Source organism: Protopterus annectens, chromosome 8.part0 (assembly GCF_019279795.1).
Source record: "Protopterus annectens isolate FY-2018-M chromosome 8.part0, PAN1.0, whole genome shotgun sequence".
Classification (NCBI taxonomy): domain Eukaryota; kingdom Metazoa; phylum Chordata; order Ceratodontiformes; family Protopteridae; genus Protopterus; species Protopterus annectens.
This window is the reverse complement of record NC_056741.1, coordinates 1,925,809,793-1,925,826,462: the sequence shown is the minus strand read 5'-3', so window position 1 is coordinate 1,925,826,462 and position 16,670 is coordinate 1,925,809,793. Positions and strand designations below refer to the sequence as shown.

The 16,670-nt window shown below is 39.2% G+C and overlaps 1 protein-coding gene across 4 annotated transcripts in view; it reads right to left on the bottom strand.

The window, feature by feature from the left end:
* LOC122809727 (anillin-like) overlaps positions 1-16,670 on the bottom strand; it is a 1,124,352-nt gene that overhangs the window by 738,350 nt on the left and 369,332 nt on the right. For all 4 annotated transcript variants that reach the window (XM_044081431.1, XM_044081433.1, XM_044081432.1 and 1 more), the window contains exon 5: positions 1,034-1,112. In XM_044081431.1, the coding sequence (XP_043937366.1) occupies positions 1,034-1,112 (79 nt within the window). The remainder of the gene's footprint in view (positions 1-1,033; positions 1,113-16,670) is intronic.

Genomic DNA, 16,670 nt, shown 5'->3' with positions numbered 1-16,670 from the left:
CTTAAGATTCCACATTCCAATGTATAAACATGGAGTGCTATCTAATCATCCATGTATCAACACAAATGAGGTACAGACAAGATACTAACTTCTTCAGCTAAACTATAGTTGATGGACCTGGCAGAAGCTTTTAATAGGTGAAGAAAGTCAGATGTGCTGCTCCCCTTATCAAAATGTATACAGTGTGCAATATTAGCCAACTCAGTGCTGCCTCATGACATGATCTAAAAGGATACTGGTGTCAGAAGAAATGTAGTACTAATATAACCAGAGGAAAGAGAGCCAACTTTGTGTAAGTGTACATTAAAGCTTTAGGCCTGCAAGAGGCAGTTAAGTAAATTATGCCTATAAATATTTCTTTTGCACAGCTAGGCTTTTAAGGGCTCTAGAGATCATTAGCCTAGTATATAAGTATAAACCTAATTTGCCTATTTTGCTGGGATTACTTCTCAAGGAGAAACCATATTTGTTTGCCAGAGTTAAGATATGGTACAGCTCTTCTAACATCTACAAAAGAAACTTCATAAGGATGCATACAGTACTACAAAGTTAATGAATTTAGGAAAAAAGCAAAGTGATGGAAGCTTCTTTAAATAATTTACTAGAATTTTTACAAGCATGGAAGGCAAAAGTGTTGTTAGACCAGCAGGAATTTGTCAGGGTCATATGCCTGACTGAGGGATTACATAAAAATGTGTTCAACTACTCAAAAGTGCAACTGATGTTTTCAGCTGTTTAACCACGGAAAAAAATATATAAACAAGATCTTGGCACTGCTATAGTAAAGGTAAAGGCAGCCTTGATGTTTCTCAGGAATGCTTTGAATAATCCGAGTTAATCAGACTCCTAATTGACCTGCTTAGAGGCTGTAGAAAAAAATACCTTTGCCTCAAATGCTCAGTTATTACACAAGTGTCAGATATCAGTATAACCAGATTCCACTTCTAACTTACCCACAAAACAGTTGTATATGGACAGAAATATGTTACAAGCTAAGCAACCACCAAGAAAATGGAATACAGTCAGTCATTACCTGAAACATCAACTTTGATCTCAGCCTGGGAATCATATGAATTGTCTTCAGATTGATCTACAGTCTCTTCCATGGATACCTAAATAAAAGTGCAGATAGTGCTTTTAATAGATCTGAAATAATTAATATTCTCAAACAAAAATCGGTTTAAAGCTCCAAATTCATAGAAAATGCTGACTTGATCAAGAAGAGTATACCATGTGACTAACTAATTACCATAACTCTAGGCCCATTATGGGTGAACAAACAGATAGCACAAGCATATCATCCCACTACCAAAAAGGTCCTTAAAGCAAATTTGAGTAGTTCCTGCAAAGACAATCCACAACGCAAGTATGCTGAAGCTTCATAAAAAATAATGGCCAACCATAGGATAACATATGTGGTGTCAAGCAACCACAAAAGGCAGTGAACTCTACCACCTTTCACACATGCAGACACTTTCTACTGTAAAAGGACAAAGATGATGGCAACTAAGGACAGATATAAAAAAAAACAGGAGTAGAGACATTAAAAGGAATAAATTACAAGGTGAGAAGGGTAGGACAAATCAATAAATATGCACACACATTTTTTATATATATATATATATATATATATATATATATATATATATATATATATATATATATATATATATATATATATCGTGAGGTACTCAAAAGACCCAATTACCTATATGTATGCAGATATGGATTCCTGTCAGTACATTAGTCAAACTATTCTACTTTAGAATCAAGGTCTGGAACCTCACAATTACAAACTGAGAGCATGCCAGAATATCAAGATGTGTGAGGAAATGCTGAATTTCAGTATTTCTAGTGTGTGGTTGTACATTAAGGGCTATGTTAGAGTTAGGAGTAAGTGTGCTGCTTAGTGTTAGAAACAGTAGTTACCATTAGTTTTATGGTTAGAGTTAGTATATGTTAAGAATGGCTGCCACCTTTTATGTACATTAACCCTAACAATAAAGCAATTCCTAATCCCAGTATTATACACACAGCTTGCTTTTGTGGAAAATAATTAGTGAATGCATTTTTCTTATGTATAGGACTACTGAAATTCATAGAAGAATAGTCCTAAGTTAATTCCACAAAGAAAGCTGTACGCCCTGCATCACCTGTTACTAATTTTAAAAAGGTGGTTCTCAAATTTAAATCTTCAAGAAACATGGTGACCCACAGCATCTTGGAAAAAAAAAAAGTTGTCCACGAACCTTTTGTCATATCCTATAGGGGCTAAGGCTAGGTATAATTGTAAAACAAAGGGCATGGTCTACGTAGCCATGTGTTCAGGGTACCCAAGCTTCTAAGTGGCTATGACCACTAGAAGCTTGGGTAAAAGAATTAAAGAACATAATTATGCCATTAAAATTAAAGATAAAAATAATGCTTTGTGTAGACACTCCTGTACATGTGAAAAACAAATTGTTTTTGCAGTTATGGAATTGGTATTGTTTGTAACAGGGGAGGTAATTTTAAGAATCAAGTAGAAAAATGTGAAACCAGCTGGCAGATTAGGCTGCCTGCACAAACTTCTTGGGCTAAACGAAACCATAAACATAAAGTGTTTCCTCAAGGACAGAAGACTGATATTTTCTGCAATTGTCCTAGAGACTAAAGTGGTAATTAAATTTGTATATGCAAAAAAAAAAAAAGCCTTTTCGTGGTCCTTTTGAGTGGATAGTGTTTGTGTTTTCTTACTGGCTTCACACATCAGGTAAACTTCAGGTTTAGTTACTACTTTTACAATATTATCTTGACTTGGCTCCACACATCTCATCTCACTTGCTTAACCAAAAATTAAAGGCAATACAGCAGTCCAACCAAGCTGGAAAGATTTGTTCCCTTCTGTAGCTTATTGGACTGCTCACCATGAGAAGAGATTATTAAATTTAGAAAGTTACAGCAGTAATACAACCTGTGGTCACCATAGCCTTTGGTGGGAAGAACACAAAAGAACAACCCAGAAAAACCAACAGGGAGGTCATCCACCATGTAATGTGCTGTCTGCAAATCCTTGTGAACTTGATTGGATGCTGCATAGACTATGACATCATGGTCCACTGAACAAAAGGGTCCTCTGAAGTTTTAACCTGGTGTTTGGTACTAATCTAATTGTGCTGCTATGGACCTTAAAAGGGAAATAATGCAGTAGGCCATTGGGCTTTCATGATGCAAGATTTGAAAGGCCTGAATATGTAGAGACAAAGGAAGCCTGGCAATGTGCTTTGGTGTCGAGATGGAAACCTATGAATTCCAAAGTTGGAACTGGTTCCAGCTTGGATTTTTTTAAATTTACAGTAATCCCTAAGGTAGAGCCAGTGAATAAGGAGTCCTGTGTGAATTACTGAATCCATGGTCAAGGCTGGGATGAGCCACTCGTCCAAATATAAGAACACCTGGAATCTGCGCAACCTGAGCTGGGCTGCCACCACTGTCATGCACTTGGTGAATACACAGTGGTCTGTGTTGAGACCAGTGAACTGTGTTCTAAACTTGTAGTGACTGCCTCCCAGTTGGGAGCACAGGAAACTGGCTGGCTATCTTGATGCAATAGTAGGCGCCCTGTAATTCTGAGTATCTAGTGGTCCTTCCTCTGAAGAGGAAATTGGACTATACAGTGATTACCTCTAATACCTAACAATTCAGCTTACTTAGGTCCTAATCAGCCTGAGGTGCCAACTCTTTTTTTGGTACTAAACACAACCTTGAGGAGACACCACATCCTTTGTGGTCTGGTGGGACCTCCTAGATCACTTTTTCCTATTAGATTAATTTCCTCTGCCCTTTGTCAGGGTCTTTTTCAATGCCTTCAAGAGGGATATGAAGTAAATGGGATTACCTCTTGTTTATTACTCTCAACAACCAAGAATCTGTGTGGTGCCCTTCCAGGCTTGCAGGTGTGCATTTAAGCAACCCCTGGCTCCTTCATTGGCAAAGCACCTCTTCTGCCCCTAGTAAGATGCCCATTTACGTTCTCCACCCACCCTGGGGAGCCCTGTCACCAGAATGGTCCTGGACAAAACTTTAGGATTTCCAAAAGAAAGTGTTCCCCTTTGATTATGAGAAAATGACGTCTAGGAGGTAGAAAAATGGATTCTACCATCAGGTAACGTTTATTTTTCCTGCTTGCTCTTGGTTAACATATCTTTGACCTTGTGTACAAGGTGGACCCAATGAATGAAGCATTCACGGTCTGTAAACTCTGTGAAATCAGAATCACATTCAGGCACAACGCTGAATAGTAAGGTTGGTGCTCGCTGCTCTAAACATACCATCAGTCACATTTGACAAAAAAGTGCATGGGTACTTTAATGATGGATTGCATGGTTACCAGCTGTGCTTACAAAGATTTAAGTATCTCTGCTTTCATTGGACCTGCGAGGGATTCAGAAACTTTCATAGTGAAATCTCTCTGCAGTCTAGCCAAATGGATGAATTACTTCAGCACCTTCAAGGCAAAGGTTGCTGAAGTGTACACACTTCCAAGACCTGTCCAACTCCCAGGATTCTCCATCGGAAGTGGACAGCTGAACTCTCCTCAAAAAGTTCCCTTTTAGTGGCTGCAAGCATAACGGCAATCTACTAGGGAGGGACCCTTACTCGGTGTTCTAACCTTCAACCACACTTTCCTTTTTATGGTTATTGAGGAAATAGATCTGAATCCCAGGAGGGGGCCTTGGGCTTTAAGACTTGGAGACAGAGTTGCTATGGCAACTGAGAGTAAATGACTTTTCCTACCCTGGGTTGAACGATACTAGTTTCCTGAAATGTATTTTAAAACTTAAAAGCATTAACTAGGTAAAAAACATTTCTATGGGGGCATTTAATATTTGACATTTTTGTTGTAATTAATATCTGTGAAGAATTTGTGTTTTAAAAAGTTTTTATACACAAAAGAAATCTGAATGTATTTACTTATATACTTGCTGAATTTGGATAATGGGAGGTCCATGAGGTCATCAACTTGGGACTATTTAAATTGTAAATTGAGCTATTACACATGTCTGAAGAAGTTCCTTTAATGAAAGGTGATGAAAGTGCTAACAATAAATTTTAGTTTCAAAAGTACGGCATTTTTTCTGGCTGCAAGATTTGTTTTGTCTGAAGAGAACATCCAAAAGGAAGGAACCCTGAGAAAGGTGTTAACATGGGTGAGATCCAAGTGCCCTCCTTATGGGGGAACCAGAAACATTCTTGAATAAAAACCCCTCCCTCCCTGACCAGGAGGTAGCGCCAAACCATAAAATATCTCTGGTAAAGAATGGACAGAACCCAATAGTCTGTTGTGATCTTCAATTTGGAAGAGACAGAGAAAGATGGAGGGATAATGGAATCTGGCTGAAGGAAAGGGGAAACAACTTGTCAAATGGAATCAATCTTATCCTGAAAAGCAGGTTTCTGGGAGATAGCCTAGTAAACTGCTATAAAGGCTCCTAACAGCCCTAAAACTCTTGTAAGCCTAACAATATTCATCCCAAGTTGCCACAGTTATTGATGGTTAGGTAGTTAAGTTCACAGAGATAAGGGTCTATGGGAGTTGATGCACACTTCCTCTGTCCAAGAGGGACATGGAAGCCACTCAGTGAATTTGCAGTCATTCATCCACTCATCTAAGTTGGGTTTGAAGAGGGTATAAGGAGGGGCTGTCTCACATGAACTGGAAGCTTATTCGAAAGAAGTGGCAGTCTCCAGGATACATAGCCATCTCTCCAGCATGACCTATTGATGTTAGAGGCTAGGTTAAGATCCCTAGAATGCAGCATTTCCATCAATTCCAGATCCGAAACTGCCCTGTAAGCCAGGTACAAGTCACTCCTTAGCAACCTGTAAGAGACAGAATACAGTAACAGGGTTAGTCTTTCCAAGCAAGACTCATTTTGTGTATCCTGTAATTTCTTCATAAGAAACCTCTCTGGTCTGTCCAATTGTTTCAGGTATCTGGTTAGGTATGTGCAAAAGGGAGCATTGTACTCTATTGGTCTGATGAGGGCAGAGTATAATTGAACTATAACATCCTTGCATCTAGATGCGATGCCTTTACTTACAAGATGCACCACATAGGATTTCCTTACCAATGTGGACATGTGGTGGTCAAAGTTCAGATTGCTATTAACCTGAGTACCCAGATCACGCACCACTGGGTCTACACTTAGGAGCGTGCTGTCTATAATGTAATTAGCAGGGATGTTGCTTTCCCAAAGGGAATAATAATGCTTTTTTTGCATTTAGCTTTAAGTGTCTTTGGCACCAATGTGTGTGCATGTTAACCCTGTCTGTAGCATATTAACATTGTTGGGGGACTCTGATTGCTCCTAATTTGCAATAGTCAGCAAACTTGGTCAGCCAAAGGCCATCCAAGTTTGCCTGGATGCCTGAAAAATGAATTGTGAATACTAAGAGGCCCAAGCACAGAACCCTGTGGTACGCCACTCTTTTGCTAGAAGTGAAGTCACCCACTTTGTGTCCTATCAGTGAGCCAGTTGTGGCTACTCATCTGGTATTGCAGGGGTTAACTCCCAGTTCGGAGTGTCTGCCTATAATACCAGTGTGGAGGACTGTGTCACATTCCTTGGCTAGGTCAAGATAGGCAGTACTGTAATCCCTTTCCCTCGTCCAGAGACTTGGTGACTTTCTCGAAGTAGTCAACTATGTTTAACATGCATGATCCAACTTTAACAGATCTGAACTGGGATGGATCCAGAACTTATTATGGACCTCATCAACAAGGACATAGGTAATGATTCTTTCTATGGGCTTGTAGATGAGGCTAGTCAAGCTTATGGTCCTACAATTTCCAAGGTTGGATGATGGTCACCCTTTGTGTAGAGGGATTACTGTTGCTGTGCTCCATTCTGCCGGAACAGTCAGTTCACAGACTGCGTTTAAACAATGATCCAAGTGTAGACGAAATAAAGGTCCAAAGACTGGATAAATGCTTGGTTTACACCTGAAGGCAGTAGCAAAAATAAAATAAAGCAAACTGACCACGGCTGAATGAATTCCAAATTCAAGATTCCAAGAAAATAGAGCTTTAATGAAAAAAACAAGAGTAAGCGCTTTCACGATTCAACATCTAATCACTTCTTCAGACTCATTCACATACATTAAGACAATAAATTTAAATCAAAACACATCCAATCAAAGAGCTGTTACTCTATGTCATACAAATTCATTAAAAACAAAGATATAAATGTGTTAAAAACTTTGTTAAAAACATTCTATTAAAAAACAGAAGTATAAACTGCATCAATGTTTCAATGGTCTTGATTTCAAAAAAGGTTTCAAAGAAACTGCTCTGTTCAACCCTGGAGGCTTATCAGCCTGAAGTTGCAGAATCCATTTTTGTTCTGCCTCTTCCACTTTATTCTTAATATCCCCCTCCTCTGTTATTTTTATCAATGATTTCTACCACCATAAAGTTAAAAACATGCTGTGAATTCTCTGCTTGTACATTTTTAGCCAGAGCACTGGTATCTTTTTTATTAGCTATATCTCTTAGGTCCTCAAGCCCACGTTCAAGGCACCTATTGGTTTAGCCTATATAAAATGCAGAGCATTTAGTGCAGAAACTAAACTAAATTGTGTGTTTTACAATCTGCATAGAAATTAATCTCAATGGTGAAAGTTAAGGTAGGGTGTTGGAAAACAGATTTGTTATACACAATTGCAGGCCATGCAGTTTCTACAAGGAAATGTTCCTATTCTTTGTGATGATATAGGTTGTTTTGAGGTGCTTGATTTGTAACAGAACTACCTTTTTAAAGATTTCTTATTTATAAGAGAAAATTTAGGTTCATCTTCCAGAACATTGTGTAACACTGGAAGTGAGTGCAAAATATTCCACTTTTCAAAAATACCACAGAATCTCCTAACATCACTAGAATATGTTACTGGGAGCCTAATTTTCATATTATTGCCACTATATATATGTTGTTCTTCAGTTACTTCGAAGAATGGTTTACATCTATTGTCTCATTTCGCATTCATATTCTTAATACTACTGTCAATGTCTCTGTTGCTGTAACCCCCATCTTTAAATTCTTTTTTTAAACTGATACTGTGTTATTTAGGCCTTCATTAGTATTGTGTAGGCGACTGGCTCTCAAATTGTCCTTTTATGACACTTCTATGTACTTGTCCAGGATGCATACTTGCTTTATGTAAGATGCTATTTCTACGACTAGGCTTCCTGTACATACTCTTGGCAGTCTTTTTAAACTGTGACTTCCTAACAGAAACATCTAAGAATTCAATCAATTCTTGTGAGCATTGATAACTAAATCTAAGGAATTATGTGGTGCTATGTAGATAATCTATCAAGCATTGTAATTCATCAGTTATGCCCCCACATAAAAAAAAATCTACAAAACGTGCATACCATAAAATTTTATCCACAAACATATTATTCTTTAACAGAAATTCACTCTCCCATGCTACTAATACTAGGTTAGCGTAGCTATTTGCACATGCTGTGCCCATAGCTACGCCAACTTTCTGTAAATAGAAACTCTCATTGAAAGTAGAGACATTATCCAGTATAACTGGAAGTAATTCACAGATCAAATTAATTTTAGCATTATTATATGCCTGCTTATCATTCAGTACGTCATGTATTCTCTCAATACCCCAGTTATTAGGTATTACTGTGAATAGAGAAATAATATCCATGGTCACAAACATATATTCATCATTTAAAGCTGATACCCTGCTGTATAATAAATTCAAAAATGCTTTAGTATCCCTAAGTACAGTATCACATAGAGCCAAAATAGGATGCAAGCACTTTTCAACATATATAGAAACAACTTCTGTGACCTATCCTTTACTTGAGACTATAGGTCTCATGGGTGGATGGGTTATGTTCTTATGTACCTTCGGTAGTCCGTAGATGATGGGTATGGTAGGGTGCTCCAACTGAAAATAATTAAGGAGCTCTTCAGAGATTTGCTTTGTTACAAAAAGATCAAAAATAAAGACAGACACTATCAATAATACCCTTTACTTGCCTTTCATTAATGGCCAAGTAAGTCTCTTCATCATTCAATAGCTCCATCATTTGTTGGATATAAAACGATTTATCCATCACCACTATGCTGCCCCCTTCATCTGCTGGCCTTATCTCTATACTAGGGGATACCTTTAATTGTATTAATGCTTCAGTTTCCATTTTAGTTAAATTATGATAAGCAGGTGAATTATCCTGAGCATACACATCTCTAATTTCATTTTCACATACACTGGCAAAAGTTTCTATAACCGGATGTGGCTTAGGTACATATACACTAGGATGTTTAAATACATTTATCTGACCAGTTCCAGTATCCTTAAAAATTGTTTATAAAGTTAATGTACAAGAAAACAGTTTAAGTTCTTTCAGTATATCAGTCAATGTTTTCTGTGCTGGAATAAAACAAACCTTTATTCAAAAGGGATACCTGTGCTGCAATCAATTGTTGTCATTGCTCATGAGAATCATGTCTCTGACTGCACAGATGTCAATATCTTCCAAAGCGAGGAGTGCAATTAGGAAGTGCAGCTTCTTGTTTAGACTACTAGCATTAAGCAGCAGTACCTTTATCTAAAGGGGATATTTTTATGTTGGGAGGTTGGTTATTTTGACACCGTCTGAAAATTTCACACTAAGGGGGTGGCTAATGCTTTTGCCAGTATTCAAAAGCCTAGAGTACACAGGTGTAGACCACCTTTGGCAAAGCAGCATGGCCAGTCAACCATGTCTTCCTAGGCTGACAGAAATTGGATCCCCCTTGGCTTGACATCTGAAGCTAAGCCAATCCAATTGTTAAAGTCAGTCTTTTTGTTTGCATTGTGGCATCATCCTTGGAGAAAGTAGAATGCTGCTTAAGGTTAGGCTTATACCTGCCTATGACACAATCTGAGCTCAGTCAGGTCTCTCTTCACGCAATCTAGTGAGCTATCTCTAAAATCACCCAACTCAACATGACTATGATGGAATCCATACCAGTACTTCTGGTTGAGTGACTTGAGTGACTTGACAAACTGGCACCTGACAGGCAAGTGACCATAACCTGCTCCTTATCCAGCCTGGTGAGGGGAACATCCATGTCTCACAATGAAGTCACCCATGACCAATACATTAGATTTTGTGGCATTACCCCTTATGGGCTTATTTGAGACACGTGTGTGTACGTCTGTCCGTGTGTGCGCATGTTACGTATTGCGGTTTTTTTTTTTTTTGCATTGCTGACTTAAGTGGTTTCCATTTGGGAGGCCTCTGATTTTAAGTTACTAGTAAGCACCTCTGCATATGTGGGTGTGTGTGTCATATCGTTTAGTGTTGGAAGTGTGTGCTGCCAACCTGCTTGGTATTCAATTTGTCCTTATGCGAGAGTCTTGCCTCCAGTTTCATAGTTTAACTACATCTCTCACAAAGTATTTGTTTCAGGAGTAAGTGGTAGTCAATACACGAGACAATTGCTACACTGCCTCAAGATGCCCTTATCAAGCTAGTCAGAGATGATGGGCAAGTGTCCATCCATGGCAGCAGGTTCTTACTATATGTTTTATTAGGGAAGGGAATGGGTTAAATTTGGCAGAACAGGTGCACCATGTATGAAGACTGCATGTGTACGTATACATGAGCAACTTTTTAAAAATAAAATACTACCGTTAAAATGCTCACTAGAAAAGCTTTAATTTGGGCTATTTAAATATTTATGGTCATGCCTATCAAACCACAAAGCAGCAACTAATGATATGGTATATGAACATACTACAGGAACATAGCCAAAGGTCTGGTCCTAGGCTATTACACTTGCATTACCACAAGAAGTGATTTACCTTTATGAAGGCATCACCTGCAATTCATAATATGTAGGGAACACAGTACAAAGGTCAGCCATAATATAACAATGTAATTAAAAATGGGGAAAAATCTAGTAGACAAACCCCGCCACACAAAATTCTGTGTATTAAAAAGTGCATATTTTTGAACGAGTAGAAGCAGGTCTTTGAGGTGGAATGTAGGACCACGACCAACAATTTTACACTCAAGCAGAACTGTAGGTTTGAATGAGGTTAAATTGTTAATGCTTCAGAGCCCTCTGACATTTACTGGACAAATTAGATGCATTCAATTATTCCAAGTATGTGTTTTAACTTGTTTAAAAGGTTTGTTTAAAACTGACTTAAAAAATATATGAATGATAGTTACATTTGGCAATGAGATTTGCATTTTGTTTACTTAATTCCTTTACAGTGTCAGTCTGATGAAGCTCCCAAGTAGAGTAGAGGGGAAATCATGTTTGTTAGTGAATCTTGACTAACAACTACAGCTTTTTATTTTGAAGTGGTGGTGCAGCTTTACTTTTAATTTTAACCATAATTTGGTCTGCACTCTGCATCCTTTTTTGGCTACTGTGGGTTTTTTTTGAACACTTGCAGAAAAGTGAAAAGAAGGTGCTGAGGCCTCTGTACAATATAACGGCCAAAGGAATTAAACAGAATTCAGTCCTAATATGCCTATGAGATGACTCATTCCACTCTTGGTATTTGGAGAGGGAATCACCAGAGTGAGAGCCAAGAAATAGTAGATGGGTACTTCCTGACTGCAAAAATGACATCCTTAACCATCAGCCACTATGGAACAAAACCCAAGGCTCCTTATCTATCTTCAACAAGTACAAACACATGTGAGTGTTTTGGGGGAGACATACGCGGTCCAAACCAGCCATAGTAGGCCTTATGAACCAAAGTTTTTTTCAAAGGGCCATCTGGAGGGAATTGGGGATGTCGACCCTGTTTAGAACAAATGGCCTATAGGTTTTCATAGAACCTCATTTCATTAACAGAGAGAGGGAGAGAATGGCAAGCATCAGCTTGGGCAAGCTCTTGCATGGTTAACAAATGTACCAGAGGTCATCAAATGTTAGCTAGGAGACTGTGGTACTCGAAGCCAGATCACATCATATGCTGCAATGCCTTACAAGAAGGCCCTGACATAAAAGTCTAGTGCAAGACCACCTGATGGACCTTTCACTGTCACAAAGCCTTGTAGAACCAGGAGTGGAGAGGTCTGAAGAGGAGGAGTTGCCTGTCCCAAGTACAACTGAGCTCAAGTCTAAACATTTTAATAGACTATTCCCTCAGAAAAGGCCAGTTACACATGCAATCCAGATGTTAAAACCATGGGAAGGGTGTTACTTGCATCACAGTATGCATCCCCAAAATGGATGCTGAATGTGCACCCCTCAAGGGATCCGGATCTTCAACATCAAGACCATAATGCTACCTCAGAGACAGATTTACCTCCAAGGAGGGGTGAATGATGCCAGCCCTACATATCTTTAATCTATTCATGGTGACACTGGCCTGCAGTAGCGAGAAGGATCTTTCAAATGATCCCTGTGCTAGGCACTCCGCAATCACCTTCAGCCTGTTGAGCATCAAGCAGGTTTCTTTGTGCGTCTTCAGGCAGCCGGGTTGAAATGTTTGCACACGGGATTAACATTGTACTCTTTTCCCAAGACATATAACCAGTGGCTTCTTGTGATCTGGCAATGATAGCAGCATTCCGATTACAATTTTTAGAACATGCAAGCTTTCTCAGAAGCATTAGAACTAATGTGCATGAACAGAAAACTTGAAGATGGAGAAACTAGGAACATTTTCTCTAGTGTGGTTTGTGACAGCAAAATATTGGCACCAGCTTCAGAAAAAGTCAAACTGAGGATAACAGACAAAGATGCACCAATTGCAAAACCCTTGTGAAGGGCTCCAAAATTAGAAGTCTGGTCCAGAGTTCCCCTTCCCATGAGGCAAGTAAAGACCTTGCCCTATTACCAGCTCCAATGGGAAGGCAGAATGGCTTTCCTGGTACATGATGCAAGGAACTTGTGATAGGCAATTACGTGCTGTCAAATGAAGACGCAAAGGGATGCCAGATAGGTAGGGTCTAATGCTGGCATCAGCCCATCCTCCAACAGTAAACTCCTGCAGCCACAGTTAATACTTCCAGAAGGCAGACAATGCATACATAGCTAAAGATGAGGACACCAGACTAAGGAGGATCCATGGGAGTCAACACTGAAGGAATCACAAATAATGTCATGACAAGGGGAGAACCAGAGGACTACCACTAACCTTTAAATGAGAGTCTTGAGGTATCGACATCAGTATGCCAGAGTACAGAGTCAGTGAGGATACCCCATTAAAGGTGGGCTGACTAGTAGAATATACTTATCACTATAACTATGCACTACATATACTGAAACATTTAAAACAGTGAGCACATCTTTGTCATTGAGTTGTGTTATAATTGAAGCTTCTCTCTCCAAGCCAGTCCTCCGCTGAAAAAGGACTTGTGTCCAGTCCGACATTCCTGGTTAGCAAATGTAAAATAAATCAGATAATCCAAGTTTATACATAGTCAAAGCACAAATAGAAATGCTATACTTAAGATTAAAGAAAGAAGCAGAAAATTCCATATCAAAATGTCTAACATAAGTGTGAAATATATGTCCAAGAAAATGAACTGAAAGTTACTGATACAACTGTATGAACAAAAACATCTGTGAAAGTACTGAAAACCGATTCAGGTTAAAAGCAGAACATATGCTAACCAAGCAATGGTATTTTTAACACACAGATGGGTAAAACGTAAAGCAAGCAAAATTTACACATCTGCAGATCCACTTAGATTAGATAGGACCTTTGAATGCAGTTGCATCAAAAATTACACTTTAAAAGTGCAGCTTTTGTTTGTTTTCAGTAGATCTACATCAAGGAATGAGATAATTTGTTCCATAATTTTAGGCAACAGAATTTCTAGGAGTCGCTTCTTGTTTTAAGGTTGAGACAAATATTAAATCTGCTGAGAGATGTGATATTGGTCTCAATGTAATAATGTCAGCCAAGAATAAACTATTGTAAGTATAATGTAGCTTACTGGTCTAATATATCTAAATTGGCATGGGATAGTAAAATTTCAAGCTACTTTAAATTACTTAGGGAGGTAGAACGATGTTTACTAAGATGACACTGCAGCAAAACAAACTACTCTTACATGCTTGCTCCAACTAAGGGAGGAAATGTTATAATCTGCTACAATCCTGCAAAAAGAAATTCAGGGTACAGAAGTAATAGGAGAGACTGATAAGCTCTTTCAATAAAATGAAATCAGCCTCGTAAAACATGACGAGTTTTGATTGGTCCTGGTAGCATGTACAGGTTTGCATGTCAGCTGCAGCTTGGCAGATCTGGAACTGATGAAAAGTCAAAAAGGTAACAACTTATATGGTCAGGATGGGCTTTTGGTGGAAACATTGTTTTTCTTGAGTTAGGGTACAAACAAATAGCCTGATCTGAAAGGTAGTGAAAGTATACTGCAAATGCTTTTCAGAGTTGACCGTGCAGTCTGCCAAGAGAATTTAACCTGCATATTATCATTTACCTTTTGTTGATTAGTTTAATCTCAAAAGGTATAGATCACGTTTAGGGAAGACCTGGTGATTAGACTGTCTAGAGCAGGAGTGTCCAACAGGTGACCCTAGGGCCACATTCCAGCCAAAAGCATTTTATTTGGCCCGCAGTATGTCCTGAAACTGTTTTGAATGGAGGTACACACATTGGACATGGTAATGTGCCCCCCCCCCCTTAAATCTTTTAAAGTATGGTAAGTGGCTCCTCAGCCAAAATGGTTGGACAGCCATGGTCAAGAGCCAGGACACTGTAGGAATTCCACCTACTTGATGGAGAAGTGCATCATTGACACCAACATAGAAAAAAAGCCACTATCAAAGCACAGGAGAGGAGTGAAGAGGTTGGTTATTACTGCAGTACACAGTGGTAGATACTGAATTACTGAGTGACTGAGGAAGAGGAGTCGGGTATAAAAAAATACACATCTTGAAATGGTTTTACAGAAGTTGCCCTTCACGAAAATGGAGTCTCGGAAAGGCTCCAAAACAATTTACATGCACAAGAGAAAGTAGATGAGAGGCAGGATGATGTTCTGAATGAACTTCCAAGAACTGAATGAGACAGCAGACTGGGGATCCTATGCAGCACCTATGAGACTGTTTCTAAGAAAACAGAAAATCTGATTAAAATGTCCCTTAGACACCAGAAAGTACTGTTGTGTACACTTACATAAATGTTGCAGTCCTCACATATGGGTTATCCGGCTCCTGGTAGCCCTCAGTCGGCCCGAATACCAGAGTCCTTGGAATACAATGTCGGCTGTCGCCGGTTGTAAAACTGATGTCAAAATGTCAGGTATAAAGGGAGGCAGCCAATGCCATTTCCTCAGTTTTTCTTGCCTTAACTGTCAGAAGCCCCCAAAACAAGGCTAACCCAGGAAAGTAGCACCCTGGACGTATGTCATACAAAACATAAAAATATATATAATCTGCACCTTAGGGGAAAAGGGGAATGAAGGGTGGGAAACCAGGACTGCAACAGTGAATGCACTCTAACATCTACATTTATGGTAAGTGTATACAACTGTACTATGTTTTTCGTGTTTCACTGTTGCAGTCCTCACATATGGGTCGATTCCCAAAGCCCAGGAAAAAAGACAAAGGATGGAGGAAGGATCACAGATTAAGGGCTGATAAGAAGGCCCTGCAAAATTACAGTGGCAAAACCAGCCCTGGATTTAGAAAAAGGTAGATTGTAATGCTTAGTGAAAGTATGGACATAAGACCAAGTAGCTGCTTCTGGAATGTCCTTAGTAGGCACACCGCTCAGAAAGGCTGCAGAGGTAGAGGCTGCTCTAGTAGAATGAGTCCTAATACCCTGCGGGGGAACCTTCCCATGCTGCAGGTAACAAAAGTGAATACAATGAGCAATCCATTTGGAAATGGTTTGTTTTGAAATAGATTTACCCTGAGCCCCAGGAGCAAAACTAACCAACTATTCAGATTTTCTAAAGTATTTAAGTCCTGTCTAAGTAAAATCTCAGCTGTCTGTACACATCAAGAGAGTGCAGAATCCTTTCCCATTTATTTTGGGGATTGTTGAAAAATGTAGACAGGTGAATAGACTGGTTAAGGGTTAAACTGGAAACTACCTTAGGCATGAAGGAGGGATTAGTTCTCAGAGAAACTTGATCGGAGTGAAAAATAATTAACGGTTCTACTGCCATTAAGGCTTGCAGCTCAGATACCCTTCTAGCTGAAGTAATAGCTAAAAGGAAAGTCTTCCAGGATAGAAACTTCAAATCTGCAGAAGCAGCTGGTTCAAAAGGAGGCAGATTAAGTTTTTCCAGGACAAAAAGATCCCAAGCAAGAGTCGGAGCTCTTCTGGGAGGTCTAAGATTACTAGGTCCCCTCAGGAACTGTTTCATCAAGGGGCGAGAAAAAATGGGTTTCTCAAAAGAACAATGAGCCGAAATTGCTGAAGCGTGAATTTTGATTGAAGAAAAGGAAAGTCCACCATTAAGCAGTCCTGCTAGGTAGTCAAGAATGAGGGAGAGAAGGATGAGAAGTCTCTTCTTTAGCCAGCATCCTAGAGCAAAATCTCTTCCATTTATCTGCATAGGATTTTCTGGTGCTAGGCCTCCTGGCCTCATGAAGAACTTCAACTACCTGTTGGGAAAGATTTCAAGTATTAGCCAGGCAGTTAAATGCAGAGTTTGAAGATGAGGATGAAGG